The sequence below is a fragment of the Ammospiza caudacuta genome, chromosome 9 (assembly GCF_027887145.1).
Source record: "Ammospiza caudacuta isolate bAmmCau1 chromosome 9, bAmmCau1.pri, whole genome shotgun sequence".
Classification (NCBI taxonomy): Eukaryota; Metazoa; Chordata; class Aves; order Passeriformes; family Passerellidae; genus Ammospiza; species Ammospiza caudacuta.
Window position 1 is genome coordinate 31,732,955 of NC_080601.1, and position 26,003 is coordinate 31,758,957.

General features: G+C 37.4%; 1 protein-coding gene across 2 annotated transcripts in view; it reads left to right on the plus strand.

Moving 5' to 3' along the window:
* ATRNL1 (attractin like 1) overlaps positions 1 to 26,003 on the plus strand; it is a 428,662-nt gene that overhangs the window by 295,063 nt on the left and 107,596 nt on the right. For both annotated transcript variants that reach the window (XM_058810434.1, XM_058810433.1), the window contains exon 27: positions 17,274 to 17,381. In XM_058810434.1, coding sequence (XP_058666417.1) covers positions 17,274 to 17,381 — 108 coding nt within the window. The remainder of the gene's footprint in view (positions 1 to 17,273; positions 17,382 to 26,003) is intronic.

Consider the following 26,003-nt stretch of genomic DNA (forward strand, 5'->3'; position numbering starts at 1 on the left):
GTGGCTGTGAGGGCACTGTGAGGGGTGGAGGTGTGAAGGAGTGCAGGAAGAAGTGTCCCTACACCATTTCTGAGGGAAGGAGCAAAACCATCCCACATCTGCCCCTTCTGAGGGAGAAGAGACAGGGAGCAGACATCATGGCTGAAGCCCAGGTTCCTCTGGAATCTGCATGGAAGGGAGGGCAGGAGGGACAGCTCGAGGGACAGAGGGAAAGGTTCCTGCCCCTCCAGTCCCCATGGCTGCAGAGCTGTGCTTGGGTTCCTTCCTGCAGGCTGCTCCATCAGGGCTGTTAGCTGAGGTCTTGCCACCCATGGATTCTGTTACAATATTAAATCTGTTTAAAATCTGCTGTTATACTACTGGGCAGCTGAGAAATAACCTTGTAAACATTTTCCATTCGTTTTTTATTTGTTATTGCTTTTGTTTTGCAGAAACATTACTGTGGTTATAATATTTCTTGTTGTGTTGGGGTTTTTTTATTAATTTTTCCATAATTTCTCTTCTTCATAGCATTCCCCAATGATTGTATTCACAGTAGTGTGTTGTAATAAAAATGTGCAATATTGTACAGATCAGTATGTGCAGTTTTCATTGATAATAATAATTATAATGAATTAATAATTTTTCTATTTCTCTAGCTCCCTAGATCTGAAATATCTTAAAATATTTTAAGTGTGCTCTTTGGATAGATTGTAAATATTTTTTTAATGTAGCATGAAATATTTCCATAACATATAAGCAGAAATCTTTTCTAGTTTAATATTAAAATGGAGATAGAAATAAGCCTCACAGAATGATACAACAGAACTGAATTAAATCCCCAAAGCGAGCACAATCAGACAGAAGGGTGAAATGTCAGGCCTGGTGTAACCCACTTCATTATGCCTCGTTTTCACAGTGCTCACACAACAGTGGATGATCTTAAACATGGTAATTGAATAATTATGACTCAGGATGTTCTGCCTTGGGGCATAGTTTCTGCTTTTCCTGATGTGGCAAATAATGTACCGTGTCATTTTGCATTAGGAGACACAGCAGCCAAGCTCTGTGCACTGGTACAATTGTCTGCAGCACCAAGCTAAAGCACAGCCCTCCAAAACCACCTCTGTGGAAATCCAGATATTTAAGGAGGCTTTCACATATCCTAAGTCTTGAAATCTGCAAAGTTTTTCATCGTATAGCCTTGGGTTTTTTTAGCAGAAATAGCAATATGCCCACAAGTAATGCCCAGTTGTTTGAGGAGTTAGTGGCAACTTGGTGTGCAGGTTGGTTTGTGAAAGTGGTTAAGAATTGGACCTTTTATTAGAAATTGTATTAAACTGTTATAAAAGTATGCTAGATTGAGCCGTGTGTGTGTATATATATATAGTACTATCATTGGTGACATTTCTCTGAAAAAAATTTTCTTTGAGAAAAGCAGCTGAAATGGATGGCCCACATTAGGGTGGTAGATAGAGGTTTACTCTTTGAAGAGTAAATATAACTTATGTCCAGGTGAAGTGGTGTTAGAAGTCCTTTTTGCATATAGTAAACTGCAGGTCCAGCCTCTGTTTTTGCTTCATGGCACATCACAGCTTGATAATTCTGCACTGCTGGTGAGTTTGCCAATGGCAGCTGAGGTGATGTGAAATGAGTTTGCCTCTGGACAAGGAGTGCCCCAGGAGAGAAAAACAAAGGAGCTGCTTTGTGCAGATGAGTCACAGCTACCAATCTGCATTTTGTATGTTGAAGGGCCAAAATATGGTCTGGAAATACAAGATTAGCAAAAAATCCCAGAGTAAATTCGGTAAACTGTGTGTCTTCTCTCATCATGGCTGTGTTTTACTTCACACAATTCAGTTTTGTTTATTCTCTGCTTAAAAACTCATGTAATTCTTTGATGCACAGCAGGATCAAAAACATTTCTGAATGACTTTAAGCTATGTCTAGAATTAGTAAAATCCTTGAAATTATGGCAATGATCCCTACACTAAATGTTTCTCATTATTTGTTGCTAAGGCTAAATAGCACATTTTTCAAAAATGCTACTTTATCTAAATGTCAGCTTTGTATAAGAAATGAGATATTTCAGGGAAGCTTTCCAATGAGTGAGTGAAAAATGGAATTATTTTGCTTTGGGCCAGGTGAGCATTGATCTCTGAAATGTTCAGAAGGTGCTGTAATTCCAGGTAGCTCTCTGTTGTGTATTTTGACACTTCTTTCACAAGAGGAAACTGGCTTACAGGTCTCTTGGCTTGTCCAGCAGTCTGTAGCCAGCAGGATTCTTCAGTTCACTTTCCAGCTGTATTAAAGTCCTCTTCATTCAGCTGTGAAAGTCTAATATGCATTGGAATTAAATAGAATACATTAAATTTGGGACACCTATATGTATGTATATTATTTGCATTCATTCTGTGTAAGCCTTACTTTAACTTTCTAAAGAAAATCATGTTTTATATGTTTGAACTAGCTCAATATCTGAAACAACCCCCTGTACACTGTGGGAAAGAAAATGCCAATATCCTGCCATCCTTTCCTACTTGTGGTTGCAGTAAATGCTGGTATGGCTGCTTAGATAACTGTATTCATATATACATTTTGCATTAGATTGAATACAAGGAATTTTAAAATAATTTAGTTACTCCAAATCAAACTATTTATATATGCAATACAAGTAGTGGATGAAAAGGTAAAGGAAGCTTTTTTTTTTCTATGAGCATTAACTGTGTTTTATCCACTCCTAAATACTGCAGAGTGTTCCTTTATGCAAATCCCTCTAACTAGTTAAATACTTTGTTGTGTTAATGCTCAAGAGACAGGGAATCAAACTGTAGAATAAAATCCACTTGTCTCCATGTTGTCTGTGCATGACTGAAGGCAAAAATATCTTCAGACACAGAACTTTAAATGTATCAGAAAACAAAGCAGAATTTCTCATTAAGTGAGAACTAAACAAGGGGGATTTTTCACTGACAAGTTATGCAATGCCATCCTGGTTTAACATAACTTGGATCTTGTCAGTCTGAGTGGTGTCAGCTCATTCTCAGTGTGGGTCACGCCGTGATCCCTGTTTTCTGAAAACTCTGAAGGACCTGATTAGGGAAGGACCTGATCTCTGCTGGGTGAGTAAGTGGTTTAGAATGCAGGGACTTAATAATAATAATTGTGATACTCAGCTGCAGTAAGCCTTGATTCATTGAATATAAGTGAAGAAAAGAGGAGTAAGTAGCTCAAGCTGTGTTTCAGCATCTGTGAATTCCAATGATTTCTCTCAATGACTTTTCTCTGGACTAATTCAGGTAAAAACCATTCATTTCTAAATATGGCACTAAACCATATAATCTGTACTTTTGTAATCAAGACAGACTTTTTAAAATGAAAACATTTTTTTAAAACCATGCTGGAACATGTGTAAACTGATTGTCAGAAATAGTAGGTTTTCAAAAAGGGACTTAATTTATTTTCAGCAGAGGCAGAGATATGACAGACAAGAAGACAATTTAGAGTGAATATTTTAGAAATTTGGACTCTGATACCAACTGATGTAATAGAGAAAAACAGAAATAGTCCCAAATTGTTTTAATTGGTATATTCACAGTATATCTAAAATGTTGGTACAGCCTAAGGGAGGATTTTTGGATGTGACTGGTGCCAATTGCAAAAAAAAAATAGTTTGATAAACCACTATTTTCATATCTTGATTTTTATTGAAGTACCTTTTATTGCACTTGCATTCAAAAAAAATGTGTTTAAGAATAGTTGACATCTTTTGCCTTTAAAGTTTCAGAAAATTAGGTCAAAATTTCCCTCCATCAAAAACTGAGAAACTCAGAAATGACTTTTGCCTGTAGGACAGGAATGAAAGCACGTTATTTTAAAGGCCAGTGAAATATAACTGCAAGCAAACTTTTACTGTTGAAATCATAAGACTCATTCATCAGAATTTAAACAGAAGGGAATCAAAATGCTGATAAAATAGAAAATAAGGCAATTATTCAAATCCTCTTTAAAAATTTAATCATTTTCTAATAAGGCTGTGTTCTTACAATTAATAAATTGTAGGTGCTAGATTATCCCTGTATGAAACCAAATTTTTTAGTGCTGTTTGCCCACCTTTTGTGTTTGAGCACAGACAGAAGAGTAAATGTCAAACAGCCACTTAGGAGTTCTTATGTAGAGTGGATTTTTGTATTTGAATCATGGATGTTAGCAATTGTAACTTCCTGCTAAAAATAAAAATTATCATAAAACAAACTATAAGAACTTTTTCTAATTCCCCTGAGTATTCATAAAATGTTGAAAAAATTACCTGTGGGGATAATATGATTCTTTGAATCTTGAACCAGGTAGAATTTTGAAAAAAATAATATAATCCATCACCAAAAATATCCAAATTATTTGTAGGGACCTGTTTGGAGCTACTTGCCCAAGTAAAAGTAGCTCCTGTGCGCTGATCCTCAAAAATGGCCATACAGGACATGAAGGACAAGATGTGGTTAAAGTAACCTATGTCTGTGTATATTTTTAATTTGGTAACACAGTTTAATAATCCACTGAGTGGGACTGTTCAGTCTCCCTTTGCCTGTCATCAAGGTGTCTTTGCTGCTGGATTTTCATGTTGCCTTCTCCTAATACAAATGTTATGGAAAAATCACATAGGAACAATCATAGCAGATGCTGGTCTTTCAGCCCTGTATCCCAGTACTGCCAAGCTGCCTGCCTCTATATAAACTGGATTTTCCACACTGGTATGGAGTGTGGGCATAAAGAATGGCTATATTGAGCAATCAAAGCAAGATCTTACTCCATGAGATGCTCCAAGCCTCTCCTGACCTGGTGAGGAAAAGCATCCTTCTCTTCTCCTGATGGCCTTAGCTGAGGGTTTGGGACCTATTAGCAGTGCACAAGATCACCAGTGCCAAATATTAATAGTTTGTCTTAAGCTCTGAGCACTGGTGGAGAAAGTTCTCCACAGGTGCAGGGAAACTGCAATGGGAGCATTGTCCAGAAATTTCTCCTTCAATGGCTTCTGTAGCCCACCTCATTTATGTGTGGCAGGGAAGGATCAGAGAATCCTTTCAGGGCATCACATCCCAGCACTGCTCTTGTACTTCACACCTCTGTGGTCTTTCAGCTCACCTTCACTGACAGGAGCCTCATCTTTGCTGCACAGAAAAGAGCTGCCTCCTCTGCAGTGTCCCAGGCTTCCCTGCTGTCATTTGGCATTTTGAACCTGTGCTAGAGCTGATATGGAGTGAGATCCTTACCCAGATGAAAATAGAGGTTTGCTGGTCCTCAGTTAAATGGGAGAGAGAATATAAATTCATGAATTCATATTTGTTGGTTAAAACATATCTATTTAAATTTCAAAGTTCACATAATCAAGTAATATCTTTTTCCCTGTTAATAATCAACCAACCACCACAGCCCCAAGTAAGAAAATCAAAACTCATGTTGAAGGGTTTGAAGATTACATTTCAGAATACTTCCCTCCATTCCAAATAAGTAGGGAAAATTAATCAGCCAAATCATCATTGTCCTGCTCTTTTTGAGGAGCTCCTGAGGGCAAACCCTTGCTTTGCATGCACTGTGATAAATAAAAGTCTGCTGAGGGAAATCATTGGGATGTGTGGCACCTTTAACTCATAGATAATATCTTTGTTTCCTTTTGTCTCACAATTAAGGATGTTATTGGCTTTTTATTCTTCTTGGTAAATAAATTTCAATTAATGAAATTCCAGCTGTCGCATATTATGGTGGTGTAGATTTGAAAGCATTTAGCAGATGCCCATATAAAAAAGCTACTAACACATAGCAGGTTCCCTGACATTTTAAACCAATCCAGCTGGAAGCAATAGCAGAAGACAAGTCCACATTGTTAAAAAATTTAGGGCTCTCTCTAATGCAGGTAAAGAATTCCTATGCAGAAAGTGACTTACTGTTGCAGAACATAAAAATGTCTGATGTTTTCAGTTTTGTGAGAGGAACGTCATGAATATATTCTGGTTTATTTATTTACTCTTTATACAAACTGTACAAGACTGCATATAAAAAAGGAGCCAATTAAGATTTGAGGTAAAAGATAATCTTGTCTCTTAAGTTTTTGCTCCAACTCATCACCCCTAATATCATATGAAAGTTTCTAAAAAGTAGCAGTCAGGAATTCTGATAATTTATTTGTCCCTAGGCATTTTAATCTGATACAATTATTTAAAAAACCCTTTAAGACTGCCATAAAAATCCTATTAGTAGTAGTCCTATTAGTAGTTCACTACTTAAAATCCTACCAGTAAAGTCAAGCTTGGGGAGGAAGTAAAGGAATGGGAGGGATGACCTTGACGTGCCTAAAGCTTGCACTATTTAATTTGGAAATGGGCCATATTAGAGGAAAGTAGGTAAAAGCGATGTGCATGTAATTCCAATGTGCACAGTGCACAATTCCTCTGTGGAAATATACTTTTGGAAGTCCCTGCTCATTCTGGTGAAGTAATCATTGCAATATATGCATTTTAAAATTCCTTCATTCATTTTCTTCTGTTAAAAAAAAAAAAAGGAGAAGAGGGAAACTGAATGCTATGTAGAAAAGTGTCTTCTTTTTGTTTCTTTTTTAGGATTTACTGTGGGTAGAAACAGTAAAGCTCACTTTTCATCCTTTTTGTGCAAATTCCCCACTATGCAGTGCTAACACGAGACCCATTTTCTGTTTGAATCTGCCTAAGCCTCTAAACCACAATTTAAATGATGCACAGTGCTTATGATCATATCCATAGCAAAGGGATGAATTCTTAATATAAAATGTTTTGTGATGTTACATCTGTGCAAGGTCCTTCAGTGCTTTCCTGTGCTTCACTGTGATTTAAGTTATTGCATTGTCAGTGTCTTCGAATAACCATGGCAAATTCAAATTTAAAGTCTGTCAGTTGGAAGGCAAATTCTAACAATTTACTGATAGTGATTTTACTTTAAGGTAGGTAGCCTCTGTCCTAACCACATACAGTTACAATGGCATTCCATGAGTCTACTCATCTATTTTAAGGATTTAACTGCAAAGGTAAATCACTGTGTAGGGTGGATGTATACAGAACAGAGTCTGTAGGACAGTGACTGCAGAACTACTAAAAATATGTTGAGTACGTTGCTTCCTTCAATGAGGGTGATGGTTGTTGGATCAAAGCAAATGAAAGAAGCTAAACATGGCTGGAGTGTTTGACCCAGCTGAAGTGGCCGTTCAGACAGGCCTTCCATTCCTGTGACACCGAAGTGCTGTGCTTCCTTCTGACTGTGTCATTGCCACAATCCTGTTCTTGGCTGTCCTCTCTGTTGTAAATTAAAATAGATGAAAGCTGTCGAGCCAAGCCTGTGATAGAGGCTAATTTGATGTGATATAATTGATGAACTCTAAATCGTCCCGCTTCTCTCTCTTGAAACATTCTGACTGGAGCTCAAAATGCCAGGGTGCTTTGATTTAAACTCTGTCACTTTTATATTGAAAGTCTCAGTGTAACAGCAGTGAGGGATTAACTTCTTCACAGTATTTCTTTCTAATCTGTAGAGTGTGCACACACACAGGCTGGTGCAATCCCTTGTAGGAGCAGTACTGGGAAAGTCAGATTTCCTTGTTTGCAGCTGGGTTGTGCACAAAATTATTAAGATTAATAGAACAGCAACCTGACTTCAGCTGCTACAGATATTGCCAAGGTAGTCTCTTGGAATTACTGCTGTGCTTCTTATTTCAGAACTGAATTTTAAACTTTTTGGTGTAGTTATGCTTGAAAACCCTCTATTTCTGAAATTCTGATGGAGCTGAAATATTTTAGGAGATTAGACAGGTTCTCATCCCTTTAGCTTTCTAGGTAGCAACTCAACTCTTAAAATAATTCTCCATAGAAATGTTAGATGTTTCAGCAGTTTCTTGATTTTTGTACTTTCCTGTTCAAGATATTTGAACTCAGAGCGAACTGTCTCGGTTCCTCGGTTTCTTTCAAAGGTAAGGGATATTCAGTGGCCTTGATTTCTTAGTTCTCTAGCAGGAGTGGAAAGCTTTTCCATCAACTTTTACTGTTCAAGTATTCTTGAGCAGCCCCCATTAGAAGTGTAGCATCTCACATCTGCTAAATCAGTTGTTTCAAACAGAAGCAACATGACCAAAGGAGAGCTGCTTTAATTCACATTATTACTCTGATCCAACAGCAGAACTGCATCAGTTTCAGAGCCTCTTGCTCCCCTGCACAACATGAGCTGGCTCTGCCCACATGCCATCCCCCCCACAAGTGTGTGCCAAATTCTTGCTGACCTGAATGTATCACGTCTGGTGAGCAAATCTGTGAAGTTTGAAATATTTCTTTGGCTAGCACCCAGATTTCAGATGGCCATCCTAGTTTCAAACCCCTTCTTGCTGAAAATGCCAAGTGGGTGGGATTTGTTAGAAGGAATTTGTGTACACTTGGAGTGACCAGACTTTTTTCTGATCTTGACTATAACTTAAAACTGTCTTTACTAATTATTTGATTGAATGGCTGATGTGAAAGATACTGGGTATTAAGACTTCTACTAGATGCACTGGTTGAGCTAAAATTTAGGCTAATTTTAATGAAAAGTGAGTTAACAACCTTGTAACACAGGGTCAAAATTTGCAAGGATTTTCTGGAAGGCCTTGACTCCCCCCAAGAGAGAAGCACCAGGTACTGTAGCTTGACCATTCAGCTCCTCACACTGGGGATTCATGTGAGTCAGGACATTTCCATCCTGACACAGGCAGGGACACTGGTCAAGGTACCTCTTTTTGGTCCCCTCTGCAAGGCAGGGACAGTGATGGTTATTCAGCTAAATACTCTAAAGCTTGAAAGCATTTAAAGGCATGAGTCAGTACATCACCAGTTTAACTTCCTTAATGGTGATGTCACTTATGCTTTAAGGAGCTTCTAAAGGATCACTTTAGGATAATTCTGTGATTGTCAGTGGTGCTGCACCTAAAAGGTTTAATTTACATAGCCACTTTATCAGTGTACCAGTAATCTCAAATAATAGATGGTTTTAAAGAATTAGAGGTAATAATAAAGACAAACTTCATCTTTGTTGGAATACAGCCCAGTTTTCCTGCTCAGCATTATTATTTCTTTTCTAACTTTTGTACGTGCTATAATTTCATTTAAAAATGAAGAAAAATAAATATAGGCCTCGAATTCAATGTCATCTGGAAAAAAAAATCTGAATATTTGATCACCTGAAGTGACTACGGGGCCTGGCATCCAGGTACATTTCAGACACTTCAGCTTTTTATAAATTGGCCTGGCTCCAATTCGGTCATTATAATTTGGACTGCAACTTTTCACATCACTTCACAAAAGAAAAAAAAAATCGTGTCTACCCTTTTTCTGTCATGTAGGTTAAAAAATGCATTGACATTGTTTGCAAATTAAGATATACATGTCCTGCACTTTAGCTTCTCTTTAAAGTAACAGTATGTACACTGCTTTTTTTCAGACTTTCTCTGTGCTAGGGAGTAGTCTCTTTTTAAAAGTTCTTTAGTTATGGCCTCTTTAAAAAGTTCTTAAGTACCTACAGTTAAAATGGGGTACAATATCAACCAGTAAAGTAGAAAAATGTGTAGGAGAATGCTTGCTGATTATTTTCAGATATCAAAACCTGGTTAAATTTATTTTAAGACTATGTAGAGAATTGGCTAAGCACATACTCCTAAGTGATTCCACAGCCTGTCAGAATTCTGAGATTTCCAGTACTACCAGAGATAATTGCCATCTAAGAAATGAAGAGGGCAAAGGAAGTGCTGGGCAATTAGGCACCAGCCAATTTATCATGAATTCTTAGGAATGTATTGGGATAAACAATTTTTACATGATCTGTAGGAATGTAGAAAAAAAAATGAAGTGAGGCATTTAATGTTATTTTTTTCAAGCACAAGTTGTGTCAAGCCAAACCCTACTTCTTGATACAACAGATTAACAGACATTTTAGACAAATAGGAAGTGAATGTCAAAGTGTGTTCTTGAAGTTGTTGGATACAAGTTGTTCATTGTAAGGGAAGGGTGCATCAGGTGGGTTTCTGCTGGAATCTGATTCTGGTGTTGATTTAAGAGACAGATGGGAGCAGGACTGGTGAGATAACATTTACATACCCACGTTTGTTTACAGTTGAGAAGTTTGAAGGGAAACTTCAGATTTATGAACAACTCCTGTAAAGCACACAAGAGTTTTGGGGGAGATTTCTCCTCACTTGTAAACAGAGAATGGTCTCCACTGCAGACATTGGCTTAAATTTCAGCATGGAGGTTCAATTTAAGTGTTCTGGACTTCTAGAGGAACTGTGGAACCACTGTGACCTTTTTAAAAAACATACATCTGCCAGAAGAATCATGATCACACTGCCCTTGTGTAGGAGCAAGGCACAGGGGTGGACCAAGTGGTGCCATGGGGCACCACTTAAACCCAGTTTCCTTTATCAGAACATGTTTGCTATCTTTAAAGCAATTTGAATTACTTTAGGAAGAGCTGAAAATTACCAGCTCGTAATCTGTTGTTTAAGATAAGAACTAAAGCTGTTTTTTAACAGTTATGATAATGATGGGTAATATTAATGGTGCCTCATGTCAAAAGGCCATTGCTTAACAACTGTTGATGGGAAGGACTGAAATTTTGTTATTTTTAGGAAGTTTCCCACTGTGGCTATTTCACTCATAAAAATTGTAGTTGCATTTTTAAGCAGTTCTTTACAAAACCTTCTGAAAGCAGTATTTATGTGGCACCATTGTAGATTACAGAGTTCCAAGGGGTAGTTTGCACCATACAATTCTTGACTCTCCCTTTCATATTCTGAAATAATTTGAAGACATATTTTAATATATTCACTCATAAACAAATAGGCAAATACAGAATGTTTTCTCTGGAAACATTTCAACATCTACAATTAGTTGACCTGTCTCTTCTCTGTGCACAGAATTACTTTGCAGAACAAGCATTTTTAGAAAATTTCTGTCAACTGAAAATGGCTGTGATAGCTAACAGCAAAATATTCAACAGTTTGCTGAAAGGATTTTTTAAGCCCACTCGATTTGGGATAAGGGCACAATTCTGGGATTAGCAAAACCCACTGAAAGACTTAAGTGTATCTTCAGGAACCTTTAAAATGTTCATAGTTACAGATCTGTGTAAATGTGCAACATGGATTCACTGTGATCCAAGTGCAAGTGATAATAGGATTTTGTCTTGTTTAGCTCTACTTAAATTTTAAAGCAGGAAATTGAATTTTGAGTTTATTATTGATTCTTAGCACCCAAAAAATCTCCCATGCCAACATATTCTTTAGGGAAAAAATATGAAGGATCAAACAAAACCGTGTTGTAACATGATCCCCCATAAATTGCTGGCAAATGAGCAGCACCCAGAGTGCCCCTTTCAGTGTTCTAGAGATGGGAATTCTATTCCAGTATCCACAAAGTTCCAAAAGCTGGAGTCACAGCAGATTCACATTTTGCTCTTTGCTTGCTAATGTGCAATACATTAAATATCTGTTCCTTGGATCTAGCAAAAAAATGACCTTTTCAGGGCTCATCTTTTTTTCTCATTTTTGATTTGTTCAAGGGAAATTGCAGACGACTGGTATTTGGTTTCCAAAAGGGATACATAAAAACTTGACCTTTTGGAACTGTTATTTTTTGGGGATGTGTACACTGTATTTTAAGTATGTCTTAGCTGTTGTTTGCTGGACTATGTCTAGTTTAAATAGCCCTTCATTTTATTCAGTATAAAGCTAGGACAAAAAGTATAACTCCTCTCATTTTTTTTCCCATGACAGATCTTTGCACATGCCTGAGAGCACCTTTTCTTCAGGCAATTTTACAAGAAAGTGATAAGGAATAGGCCCTGGTATCTCAGGAAGTTTTCACAGACTCTATTTTGCAGTGCAAATAGCACGTTATACTATGTCCATCATTGTAATATCTCATTGCCTACCTGAGTGCACTCTTGTGTCCTGGAACTTTCCACTTAGTACGGTGGGAAATGAAGCAGAGGGAAATGATTGTTTAGGAAGTTCATGATGGAGGGAGTGACTGAATTCAGATTGTCAGATTCTGTCAGAACCATGGCTATTCCTGCTGCTTGGTTTCCTATGCCAGCTTTTATCCATCTCTTAAAATCACTGTACCTCATGCAGTCATGGAATAGTGAGCTTATTTCACCTAAAACCCAACAAAAAGGTTTAATGACTGTGATCAGCCTTTCCAGTGAAAGCAGCTGATTTGGAAATTAAACAAGTCAAATAGTTTATTCAACATGTAAATGAGAAATTGCTCTCCTTTCCAGCCATATAAATAGCCAATTTAATCTGAAGAGATTTTCAACCCCAAGAGTTACAATTACAAAATTTACAGAGAAGGCAAGCTTTGTCTTGTGCAAATTGAAGTGAATAATCAGGGCTTCATTACAGTATCACTACATATAATTCAGTTTGAAAATGAGAACTTAAGAATTAGGAAGAGAATTAAACTGTGTTTCTAACTAAAATATCAGTGATCCACACAGATGTGTGTAAGTCCATGTAACTTCTGTTGATGGAATGTGGCAGTAAGAACCTTCAAGAATATTCAATGAATGGGTGAATTGCATTGTTTAGAGAGGCTCTGGTTTTGCAGGGCTGTCGATTTACGTACAGTCTTAATTTTTTTTAAGCCTTGGAGCTTGTCAAATGCAGTGTGATCAGAAATTCGTCAGTGCAACTCTCTGTGAGGTTTTGACATTTTTTCTCCTTGCAAATATTTTTCCTATAAAACTCAGATTTAATGCATGGCATTGTTAATGTTTCTGTTGTAGCTTTTGGATGTTGCTCACATCAGCAGTTGACAGTACAGAAGCAGCAAAGGAGGTGACCAAGTTGTAACTGCAGACAAGTCAGAGCTGCAGGATGAATAAGCAGAACAGGAATTTCAAATTAGACATTTGAAAAATCCTTGTCTCTAGGAGGGTTGTGCAGCACTGAGCTAGACAGCAGTTTGCAGAGAGTTGCAGAATTACCATTTTCCTGGTTTTCAGTACTCACCTTGACAAAGTCATACATGTCCAGATACCACTTTGATAGTGATGTCATCCAGGAAGAAAACTAAACCCATCTAAGATGTGAAAGAAAAACTAGAAAACCTAGGTGGTTGCTGTTAAAATAATAGACACTTTTCCTCCTGCCATACCCTATTTCTGGAACAGTGTACTGAGACTTCCTGGCTCTGTTTGGCAGTCAGAAGTCTCCTGAATATTTTTTCTGGTGTTTGCCACCTCTTACTCCTACCCCAGTGTGCAGCCGCCTCGTGGCCCTGGGCATGCACAGTGGTCAGTGCCCCCTTTGTGGCACACTCTGGGTACCTTCGGTTGCCCCTGGGCTGCCGGAGCTCGTTAGAGGTGCCCAAGGGCAACAGAAAGATCTCTGAAAGGATTGCTCTGTTCATCCTGTTATGGCACTAAAATGGCCTCATTCTTTTCAACTCTCCTAATCTCTCAGTCTCTATAGAATGTCTGCAACTGTATAACAAAGAGAAAGCACACCTCCACAAGTTCCTAACAACTCATGCACTTTATGAGATTTTTTCTAATTAGGGCTTTTCCAGGACAGTTATGCTGGAAGGTGAACAGAGTAGAAAAGCAGTGCTAGTCAGAAGAGCAGTATCCAATTCCACATGAGAGAGCAAATCTTAAAGAAAAAAAGAAAGAAAAAAGAAGCAAAATAGTAACCTTTCCTGAAATACAAGACTTGAAGTGTGTCAGCCTGAGTTTGCTGAAATATTGTATTCTGTTAATGCTAACTCACTGTAATATGTATTTGGCATTGAGTGTTTTATTGTACGTGAATACAATAAAGGCATTAAAATATTTTGAAAGTGATGCTATCAACCAAGAGCAAAAAATATCAAAACATTTCTACTTAAATAAGAACTGTGCAAGGAATAAATTTCCTTATTATAACGCATACAAGATGCCATGGAACATTTTAATTTACTCCAAACTGCATTGATCAGAGGAGTGGTATCCCCCACGAAAACTTTTTTGATGGTAAATTGAATTGTATTCTCAGGCAACTGCTTTCTTAGGATAAAATTTCTAGATGGGAAAGCAGGTTGCATTTCAAAATCTTTATTTCACTAGAACACCAAAACTCAAAATTATCACAATCTGTAGACTAAGATGTCTACACGTTCATGCAGAATCAGGTGAAATGCATATCCCCATATAGGGAAATAATTATCCCAAAATGGTTGGGTTTAGAAGAAATGTTTTAAAATATGGGTGTCAAGTGAGAAATTGACCTAATTTATAGTGTCCTTGCATCTTACTATTCTTCACTGAAGACACCTATAATTCTATACTTTATATGAAAAACTCTTCAATAGGATATAAATTAACACATTAGAATTGCTGCAATATAATAGCGATGCCTAAGAAAATTAATCTTGTCAATAATATTGTACTTAATGAGATTGAAAATTATGGTTGAATTTGAAATTTGTTGTCTGCTCAGTTAAATAATTGCTTATTGAATTTCTCAGACCTATGCTGAGAAAATAATATTTTTAATTTCCCATACTTTAAAGTGAATATTTAGAGATGTGACTTCATTCCAATTGCTATAGATCAAATTTGTGATAAAATATTCAAATATTACATGTTAATACTATCTGTTTATCTGATGTCTACAAGGGAATATCCCTAATTACTGCAGAAGTGTGGTGTTGGGGTTTTTTTCTGTGATTTTTTTTTTTTTAATCCAGTGTATTGTTTGGAATTGAGTATATAAAAGTAACAGCATTATAGTTTCATTTTCCACTATCCCCTGTTTATTCTGCCTCAGTTGTGGTGAAATCTGTGGAGGGATTTTTGTTTGGTTTTTTCTCTTTGCTGAGAGGGTAAGGAAGAGCTTTCTCACTCTCCAAATGAAATGGCTGATCAAAGAGTTTCCATGCTCCTTGCCCTGTGGGTGAGGTAGGAATTCCCCATAACTGGAAGCTCTAGAACTTTGTCCCAATATTGGTACAGGGACAGTTGCCAATGGTGGGAGGCAGTGACCCAGTGACCTTTTCCAGCCACAAAACTGATTTTAAACATCATAATATCTTCTTGTATTCCTCCTCATTGCATATTGGTTGGTTTTTTTTTTTCTGTCCTGCACCTTGCAGAGAGCTTTAAAATGATGAAGGAAAGCAGCAGTGTTTTGAGTAAAACACTTTGATGTGCAAGTGCTCAGCTGCCAAAATCAGCAGCGCTTTATGGGCAACCAAACATTTTCAAGTTTTCATTCTTGTTTACAGAGCTAATTAAGAATCTTTGTAGCATTCTTTTCAAATGGCAGACTATCAAAATTACAGTGACTGTTTTGTGAATGAAAAGGTTCTGCTGAATGCCTGACCAGGAGAAGAAGAGGAGAAACCTACTGGCTTAAAAACCAGAGAACATATAAAAAATACATTTCTTTTTAATCTGCATTAAATAAATCTTTTAAATGGTAGTATGTGCATTTGGAGCATAGGTTGTTCTGCTTGTTTAAGTATTTTCCCCAAGCAATTCTATTTGTTTAAAACAGTGTTTGGTTTCCCATTAAAAAGTAAGCACTTGCCAATAGCTCTGCAGACTTAGAATACTGTAATGAGCTCCATGTGGCAGGACTGTTCTAATTACACTGTTTTCTTCAAATTTTTGCTATTTTAAGAGGAAAAGGAGGTACATATAGTAATTTTAGGATGTAGTGACTCGTTATTTTATACTTTAAGTTTTTGTGGTCTTTCTCAAGTTGTTGGTAGGACTGAAGGCTCATAGTAGTTCTTTCCAGCTATAAAATGTATTAGTAAATTGTATTGATGTAAATCAATGCTGATGTAAATCCTAGACAGAGACCAGCAGTTTCATGTTGAAGTAAAGGGTTAAAAACATAATTCTTAACCATCTAGATATTCATACTTGGCTTTTATTTATTCTCAATATAAAACATGCAGTTTTGCCCACAGACATATTGATTGCCCTCTTGGTGTGATATACTGGGAGCCCATTTGTGCAGGTGCTTGCTGACAAACACTGCTTGGCTATAAAATCCAGGCTTTGGTAATGTACTAGCTGTGCACTGAGAGCTTCTGGTCTGATCTTAACGTTACAAGTGTGTCTTTAAATTTCTACAGACAGTCTTAAAATGCAAGCTGAGGCAAAATGCATAAGAAGCACTACAAAATGAGTTTGTTGCTTTGTAACAGATCTTAAATCAACAGTGTTTATTATTAAGCTGCCAGCAAATATTTGCTTGCATACTTTTTATTATTTCAAAGGCTTTTATTAGCAGTATGTCACGGTGCTAGTGTCATTTACATTCAGACACCACTTTCTAATGTTTTAAGCTTTCCAGAGATAACAGGGAGAAAAACGTTAAGAAAATGAAACAGATCTTTTCTAATAAATCATTTTTGCAAGCATTTTGTCTCTTCAAGATTCTGTGACATCCGTTCAGCTGAAGGAACACACCACTTGAATTGCACGAGTCATTCACCTTAAATATTTAATAATGCTTTCATTAGTTGCACTGAACCAGTGGAGTAAGATCTGTAATATCTACCGCTGGTCATCATTTTTATTCATTGTGGTTTAATAAGCATTATAATTACAGACAGAGGAAGAAATATGAGTTAACTTTGTGGTTTTGCTTGGGACTTCTGTGCACACTGGTGTGATTGGAAGGGATTATACAAGCTCTGTGAGCATAGCTGAGTGTATTCTAATATACTGGTGCAGAGTTCCATTCCTGGCACATTATTCTTCATATGAAAGTAACACCAGAAAAGATTCTGCATAAAATTGAGTCCTGACACTATTAACTCCATCTGGCTTAGTTGTGAAATATGGAAATTTGAAGGCCAAGTGGACTTGTTTTTGGCAGGTGTTCTAATGCATGCATTATCAGTGGAATTAGACTTCAACTATTTTTACCAACCATTTCCTATATTTGCTTGTAACTTACACAAATAGCAGTTATTTAGAGAGAACAGCCAGTGAGGGAAGCTTTTATTTGGGAAGTTTGTCAGAGTTCAAGCTAAAAGGCCGTTTGTAGGCATCATAACCTTCTGTGCTTGTTTCTCAAGTAAATATAGATGGTGATGATTATGATTTGGTATAACTTTCTCACTTTGATATCACAAAAGTGACTGTGTGCATGCTGTTTGCATTCTTATGTTTTAATGGGAGGTATAGTAGGGCAGACTGATATCTGGTGCATTTTTTAATGTTTTGTTAAAACATCATTTTTTCCTCATCAGCAACTTATGCGGGAGCGACAGCAGATGGCCAGCCGCCCCTTTGCTTCTGTCGATGTAGCACTGGAAGTAGGAGCTGAGCAAACAGACTTTCTACGAGGGCCATTAGAGGTAGGAACAGTGGTGCTGACAAGGGACCATTGTGATTTGCATATTTATATTGCCAGTCTCATCTGCATCTGCTTCTGAAACCAAGCAGCATCTGACTAACTGGAGCTGACAAGTCTCAGCTACCTGTGTTTTGTCATTTCCAAGGCACGGAGTTTTAATCTCATGACATAAACTGTACCTGAAACCACTGGAGACTCCGTTAGCCTGGGCTGGGGTGACAGGCAGCTCACCTGGCAGTCCTGTTGTGATGGATGTGAGCTGAAGGAATGCAGGATTCAGGCAGGAGTCAGCAGCAAATGTCATGCTCAGTCCTTCAAGTACACAGTGCCATCTAGTTAACATCTATCTTAATTAACAGAGATTACAACAAACAACCTAACTAAAGCACCTTAGAGTAAAAATTCAGTGTTGCTTTATACCCACAGGTTTAAAGCATACAGACTGTACTGCATGGTTCTGTTTGTAGGAGATTGCTACATTACTGCATTCTTTTATTGCAATTGCAGTGCATTGGAAAAGAAATAGTACTATGTAAAGCAATATAATATTGGAATGGTGTAATAATGCATGAAATGGATTCTAGAAGTTTCACCTGAAAATAGAGGGAAAATTACCATATGTGGATAATAATGAATATCTAATCTAGGTTGAGATTTTGGAAGATGATCTTCTACTCCTTTACTCCTTTAACTTTATTTACAATATTGTGTTCACAGTTATTACTTCAGCCTATTTGTGGTGGAGTCTGGGAACAAGGTGTGCTAGCTCTGAAATCTTTCAAGATTGTGCTCTTCATTGCTGCCAATTCTTCTTAAATTCAAAGCTTCTCTTACTTTCCTCAATAACCAGTCTTAGTGGAAGGTTGAATACAATCTGTCAAAGCTCCAAGGTTCATGGAGAATGAGTGATGTGAAAAACAAAAGCATAGAAAGAAAACGATTCAGCTATTGAGTACTTACTGAAGTGAGGTGCTCTGTCCTGCTATTGAGCAGGAAGTTGTTCTCACTGTCACAATTTAAATATTTGGAATAGGTGGCTTCTTCTTTGAAGAAGCTGTGTTATTTTCTGAGTTAATACTAAACCCCTTGCTTTCTTCACCAAAACCACCTTATTTCTGTCTCTTATCTTGGAAAAGAAGACCTCTCCACCTCCCCAAGCTGAGGACATTACACTGCAGTTAAAAGTTAATTTTTTTGCAATGTGATTTCATTGTCTCTGCACTGGTGTCTGAGAAGATTTTGTCCTGTTTTCTTTTCAAATGGAGGCAGTGAATGGATGATGAGGCATCCATACTCTAATTTTGTACAAACCGATTATTTAATTAAACTTTAGAAGTAAATATCACAACTTAATTGGTACATTTTCTTTCTCGTGTTTTTTATTTAGCACTAAAAGATAGAGATCCTAAAAGATTTTAATTATATTTTACAGTTTTTAATACCTTCTTTTTTTCCTAGCCAAGCATTTTCTAGCAATTGTTTAGAATTCAGCATCCATAGTGGTTTTTTCTTAATTAATACATAGTTATACACAGAATGAAGTCCATTCAAAATTTCCTTGGAATTATACTGATCTATATCTAAAAACAGTATTGTGCTGAGGATTAAATGCATGTGATTCTGGTATTGATTGTCCTTTGGTATATATTCTGTAAGAATAAAGGGGCTATATTAAGCTTCTTTATGAAAGGACACTAAAAGTTTTAGTTGCCATTCAGTTCTTTGTATTTTGCTCTTTTGGACTGAGGGCAATACAGATCACACATTTCGAGGATACAATGCTCAAGAACAGAATAGTATGAAATACCTGTAAACTTCAATTTATTGAAGTTTATATTTCATAGTTCATATTTATTAGAATCATTAAACTACATTGAATATTTTGTCATACCTGATGCCCATTAGCCCTTTCTGAGGCTGGAAACTAAAGATCTGTGAAAAAATGAGAATATACAGTAACTTCAAAATGTTCTGCTGGCATGACAGAGATCTTGCACTGATATACCAGAGGTTCCAGTTTTGATGATGGTGCATTGCATTCCCTCTCCTCACACTTTTATTGGCATCGTGTGTTACTCCCTGATACTTTGGACATTGTTGTTACACTTGCATTGACATTGGAATAACTCTGACACTTCCAGTGACACCACATTGATCCGTGGGCCCTCTGGGCACTGGGTAGTGTCACTGAACTCCTCCAGACATTGCTGCAAGTCTCCCATTCAGCTGCACAGTAGAGCTGCTGTTCGTTGAGGTCACCTGCCTCACGTGGTGGTGGTGATGGTTTTGTACAACTGGAGCTCTACGTTAATGCTGATGCTCTAGTAAAGGCAGTACTCATATGACTGCACATGGTAATGCCAGGATGCTGTTTAGTTAACAGCTGTATTTTGCATTTATTTGTAAATATCCATAGTAGCTATTTCACTGGAGAGATTTAGTTTGCAATAGTAGGGCACTTTTTACCCAGTGTTCAGAAAAGATAAAAAAAACCCCAACAGTATAAATGCTGTACTTAAAATGGTTGCCTAGTTTAGATATTTACAATACAACTGATAATATTTGGGTCTATTTTCAGTTAGCAGCAATTTGCAACAGATTAAAATAAAATCCTGAAAACACTACAGAGGAAAGTTGAACCTCGGTTTTGGAGTCTCCATCAATCAGTCTATCTTTCTTAATGTTTTGACAACAAAATGACAGTATTTCCATATTAACTCCTTAAAAAAACTTTAATCTGCATCATATTCCTCCTCTTCCCTATATGAATGGGTTTTTAGGCATTGGCAATAGCCTTTGTTCTTACCCATTTAAACAACATTATTTATCAGTTTTTACCTTCTCAGGCCACCTTTTCAATGAACAAGTCTCATCTTGTTTTCTGTTCTGTCATGTTGGCTTTATTACAACTCTTTAATGTTTTATTGTTGGTTTAAACTTAACACAAAAGAAAGCAGACTTTGTTTTCCCCTTGCCCTCCTCTCCTGTGTCACACCAACCACTGCCTTCCTAATGATATGACAGGATGTTAGTTGGGATGTTATCCCAATTCTAAAAGTACCAAGCGACACCCGCTCCTGTTGTGCCATGGTTTTCATGATATTTAACCCATGCTAGTCCTGATCTGCATCTGTAATGATTTCCATAGCACTGCTTGGAGGTTTGTGTGAGCCCTTGCAGGAAGGTGAAGCTGGAGGCAGGACGCCCCTCACTCCCTCCTGGGCAGAACAAGAGCAATCTAAAGTTGCTGTGGTGGAGAGGGGAAGGGAAGTCTGGAGGCCAGTGACTCTCTGGATCCCAACAGGGGAACAGTCCAGTGCAGCTCTGCTGAATTCACTGGTGAGCCAGGAGAAGGGAAAAGGACAGAGAGAATTCCCAAGGGCCCCTTGCCAGCAGTAGCACACAGCACAGGCTGTTCAGAGCAGAGCCAGGAAACAGCAAAAGTGCCCTGTCCAGAGAATTTGAGAATATTAGCTATTTTGTGATACAACCATGATTTTTTTCAGTACCACAATCATAAAAAAAAATCAAAGTAGCATCATAGATCAATAGATGCTCATTGCTGAGCTTCTTGGCACTCAGTGCCCTCAGTGTTACAATGTTTTTTATTCCTTTCATTTCTTTTTTCCAGACATCTGAGCCATTTCCAGACTTGGTTGCTTTTTAGTTCCTAGTATATACCAAAAGCTAAATCATTTAGGCTGTCTTCATGTTCTAAACCTCCTTTAGGCAAAATTTTTTCCCTAAAATGTAAATCATTTTTGAAGAGTTTCTTCTACTGTGTGCTGACAGTTATTTCAGTTAATCTGTGTATTAATTGAGAAGTAAAACAATTTTTTCCCCTCTTTGCCTAATTTCTGGGTATTTTTCTTTTGGAAATGGGGACAGATTATTTCTTTAGGTAAGACAAGGTAGACACTGCTGTAAACAAACACTTCTTGTCTGGTCATGCTAAGACTCTGAACAGCAGCATCTTACTGTGCTGCATCTGCTGGAGTAAAGACAAGCATGTTATTGCCTGCAGAAGGGCCAAGTGCAGATTTACTGCTGTGATGATCATCCATTTAATATATTTGTGGTATTACTTGGATTTTTTTTTTCAAATCAACGTTATTTCATAATTATTTCTGCAGAAAAGCACACAGTAGATCTTTCAGTCATTTTGCCATTAAATTACTGCATTTTCCCTAGAGTTGTCATAGATATTAGACCACCCTCTGCTTCTGACAAGGTCGGATGATGTCAAAAGTTTTGAATTTCTTATTAAAATTGATTTTTTTTTCTCTAGCAAATAATGTTTTCTAGTGAGTAATATTTATGGTGCATTAAATAAGTTTTGAATTTCAGGCACTTTTGATAAGTATGAAGCAAATATTGGCCATTATTTGTAATTTATTTGAGTAAATAATTGGAAGGTATGCACTGACACTAGCAGCTGTCATTTTATACAAAGAATGGCTGCTGGAAAGTAGAGTGACTTATCAAAACACATTGAAATCCTGTAGTAGAGATTTGTGGACTTTTAAGTAATTGTAGTATATATTAATAAGTTGTACTGTGTGTTGTGTTCTCTTGCCAGTAAAGAGACTTTTCTCTTTGTTTACAAATAAATCTACTTAAGGTGGGTTAATGTTCCTATATAATTTGACTAAATCAGTGAGTAATTTTTGAAAATGCAGCCTACCTTATTTTGAACAAAATTCACCTAGTTGCATGCTTCATCAGCATTGCACCTGCATTGTGTTGATGACATAATGTCTAAAGCTAAGGAGCAGGCTCTTCCCAACTCCTTGCTACAGAGCACCAGCTTTCCTCTTGATCTGCTCAGTTCCTAATATTAGTCTCAGTATCAGAGTATCAGTTTCACTGCCCTTGCAAAAAGTAATAATTTATTTTAGATAATGGTGAAATTTTCCCTTGAATGGTGACCTTGGTTCCAGTGACCATAAAGGCAACTTGTGTTTGGCAACAGGAGCTATCAAAGGGCATTATAGTTGCTCTTCTTGCCTACTGAAAAGTCATGTCATAGTCTTGAGCTGCTCTCTGTACCTCCAGGGGGACCAGAGGAGGGAGAATCTGGATGAGAACAATGTGAGCAATCAGAGACCTAGAAATTATAACTACAATGAAAAGTCAAGGAAAATGGGGTAGGCTAGTTAAAGGTGTCCAAATAATAACTTGCAGATATGCAAAAGGGAAACAGCAATCAGGAAGGCAAAATCTACCTTGGTGTGCTGCAGGTGGCAGAGGTGTAATGGACTTAAATTGTAGGTGGGAAGGGTTAGGAAGGTATCAGGAAAAGCTTCTCATAATAAAGCTGAATCACTGAAAGCAATTGCCTGGGGAGGTGATGGAATTTCTTTTATTGGAAGCTTTTTAGAGCAGGATGGACAAATATTTCTGAGGTACCATGTACCATAGCTGCATTAGATGCCTCCTTTCAGCACTGTCTTTATTGTTATTCTGATTGCTCCCTAGCTCTTCCTTCTTCAGACTCTCTGAAAATGTTCCATTTCTGTTGTTTGAACACCTTAATTACCTTCACTGCAATGTTAGTTTTCTGGTACTGAATATTTATGACCCTTCATTTCACTTGTGCTGTTTTATTCATTGACTTACATCCTCTATTTTCTCTCAAGATAAGAAACTGTTAAATCATCTCTGACCCCAGCCTCTCCCTGACTGTAGGTCTGCCAAACATGATCTCCATCCTATTTGGAATAGCTTCAATATTCTCCTTGAAGTCTGTACTGATGATGTAATTATTTTTTTTTCTTAACAAGTGCATTGCCATTTTTATAGTCTTTCAAAATCCATGCATCCTAGACTACTAGATCTCAGAGAAATGTAGTCAGATGTCACACCTGACACTGAAGAGGAGAAATCTGTATTGGATTACATTTTTTCCTTTTCTGTATTGCTCAAAGATGATGTTAAATTTGCTGTCCACTACCTCAAGAACTCCTTTATTTTGTGCTACACTTTGACCTTGATGGCTCCCTGCCTTCTCGGCCCCCTCCCTCAGTACTGTTCATCCAGAAAACTTTCTCCTGAGCTATTGAGTTACTTTCCAGCATTTTTCCTTCTTTGTAAATGTTTGCTGCATATTGTGTGTGGTTTTTATGTGATGTTGTGTGCTAGGGATGTTATATCACCAAAATTCACATCTGGTGGCTCTTCCACTAGAGAAAAGCATTTATCCCAAAGCAGCATCATTTGGTTTGCACCACCTCTTTCCTTATATGAAGTTTTTCATGAAATAAGATGTTTAGATTTCACACTATTTTGCTCCTCATGTAGTAGTTACACACAACAGGGTTGCTCTGCCCAGTAAAATAACTTTACATTTGTGTAAGTTTTTTGTGGCTTCACCTAAAATGTATGTTTAGAAATGTGTGAGTGCTCTGAGCCTAAGATTCAGAACAAATACCTCACCTAGCTGCTCGTGCATACTGGTCACAGCTATAATTTTTGTGTGTGTTGTGTATACTAAATCAATGGAAAAGGTATAGATGTTCAATTTGTTGCACAGAATTACATTAGCAATATTTTAAGATTTCTGGGTAGCATTTTTCTTCTCTGGCATATGGGAAAGCTAAAAATAACCTGAGAAATTCTGCCTGGAGAAAGCCACTTTTTTTTTTTCATACAGACCATATTTGTGTGTGTGTTTGTTCCTAAAATATACACTAACACCTCAAAACCTGTTGATGTTTTGCTTGAGTCCTTAACTTAAAGTTTTTAAGAATTCTATATCAGTTCTAAAGTGTACCCAGTTTCTAAATGTGCAAAAAAAATTTTAAACCCCTATGTTCTTTTCTCTGCTTCTTTATTTCTGTCCTCATGGGCAAACAGGCGTTGTGAGAAAACCTTAGACATGATGTAGAGGAGGTTTGTCTAGGTGGAGGTTGATTTCCTAATATTTCAGCCTAACAGGAGAGTAAAGCCTTTGCTTATTACCTCGTGAACTGTAGGATCTGTAAATTCACAATTAGTTCTGAGAACCTGATTTTGTATAGGTTTTTTTATTTAAAATGTGTCTTTCCACTTCACAGAGTGTATTTGGCACACGCACTGCATAATCAGATGACTACAGAAATTGTTTGGATAAAAATATATTATTTGTGTTGAACAAAATTGCAAATAAATTTCATGCTCAATTAGAGGAATTTTGGCTTACAAGCAAAGTGTAGGTGTTTCAGTGGTATTGGCATGCTGTGAATGGAACTCTTAAATCAATGTATTATGCATAATTGCAAATCCAGAGTATCAAAGTAATTGTTCTGATTGTTTTAAAGCCTAAGTGTTTATGTGTTTCTGTAAATGTTATGAATAATGACACTCTATCTTTTAATAAATTGAGTTTTGCAACATCTTATTTCATAAAGTAGACAGGTACAAAATTCAGCAAATGCAAAGCAATTTTATATACTTATATTTTTAAGTACCCTTAGGATTCTCCTTGAATGAATCTTGGTCATGGAAAGCTTGCCTTTGGATATGAAATCCAGGAGAGTGAGATGTTTCCAGAATTATTTTAATTTAACATACCAAAGCATGGAAAAAGTTATGCTGTCAGAATAACTAAAAAGCACATAGATGGGAATATTTCTCTGTTTACTGGACCTTTCTGTGCACCTGATTTGCACATGCCATTCTCTGACTGGCTGCTCTTTTAGTTATGTGTATTTTCTTAGTACCTCTTTTGGTTTTAGATCAGAAGCTATTTCTTATCTTTAAAGTAGGACATTTCTGTCTTTAAAAGGAAAGAGGAGAAGAAATAGGTACAGAAACTATAGTGTTTCATCAGCCATTTCCCATGTTTCCAGGTAGAACTGGGAACTGGAGGGTGCTCTTTGATTTTTAGCAACTTGTAGTCCTTAGTTCTAATTCAGAGGCTTTACCTTCATGCTTGTTTCCAGCTGTCAACTCAAGATTCAGCTCTGCCTTCCAACAATACCACTGAAACTGCAGCAGACACAAGACAAGAACCCTGCCTGGGCTTTTCTTCACAAAACTTTGCAACCTGTATGTCAGGAAATATTTAAGTTTATGCTACTTTTCAGTGAAGTTTGATCATTCTGTACCATCTATCAAACTGGTTTTGTGTCTGAAGTGAATATGAATTATTTGCATAGAAGGCCCCTGGCCTGGATGACTCAAAGCTCACCCAAACTTCAGAAAGCCCCACTCCATGTGCCATCCAGCACATCCAATGTGCTTCCCATGACTCTTCAACCCAGCAGCACTTTACTGCTTGGTTCTGTCTGCTGTGCATTGGACATCATGATTCTTCAATTTCTGGTTGCAGGGTGGCTCAATTTCAATAAAAAGGTTGAAGCTTGTTAGTTTTTAGGTAGGCTATGAGCCCCCTTTGATCTGCTGTCTGTCACTAGGTGCCCTATTAAAGTTTGTCCCCATGTTTCTTATCAGCTCCCTTATCAGCTCTTGTCCCCAGGGACTTCTCCAGACTGAACAACCACAGCTCTCTCAACCTTTCCTCACAGGAGAGGTGTTCCTTTTCTCTGGCAATTTTGGTGGCCCTCCTCTGGATCCACTCTAGCAGGTCCATGTCCTTCCTGTGCTGTAGAAAAGTCATCTCATTTTTTCCCCTGCATATTGT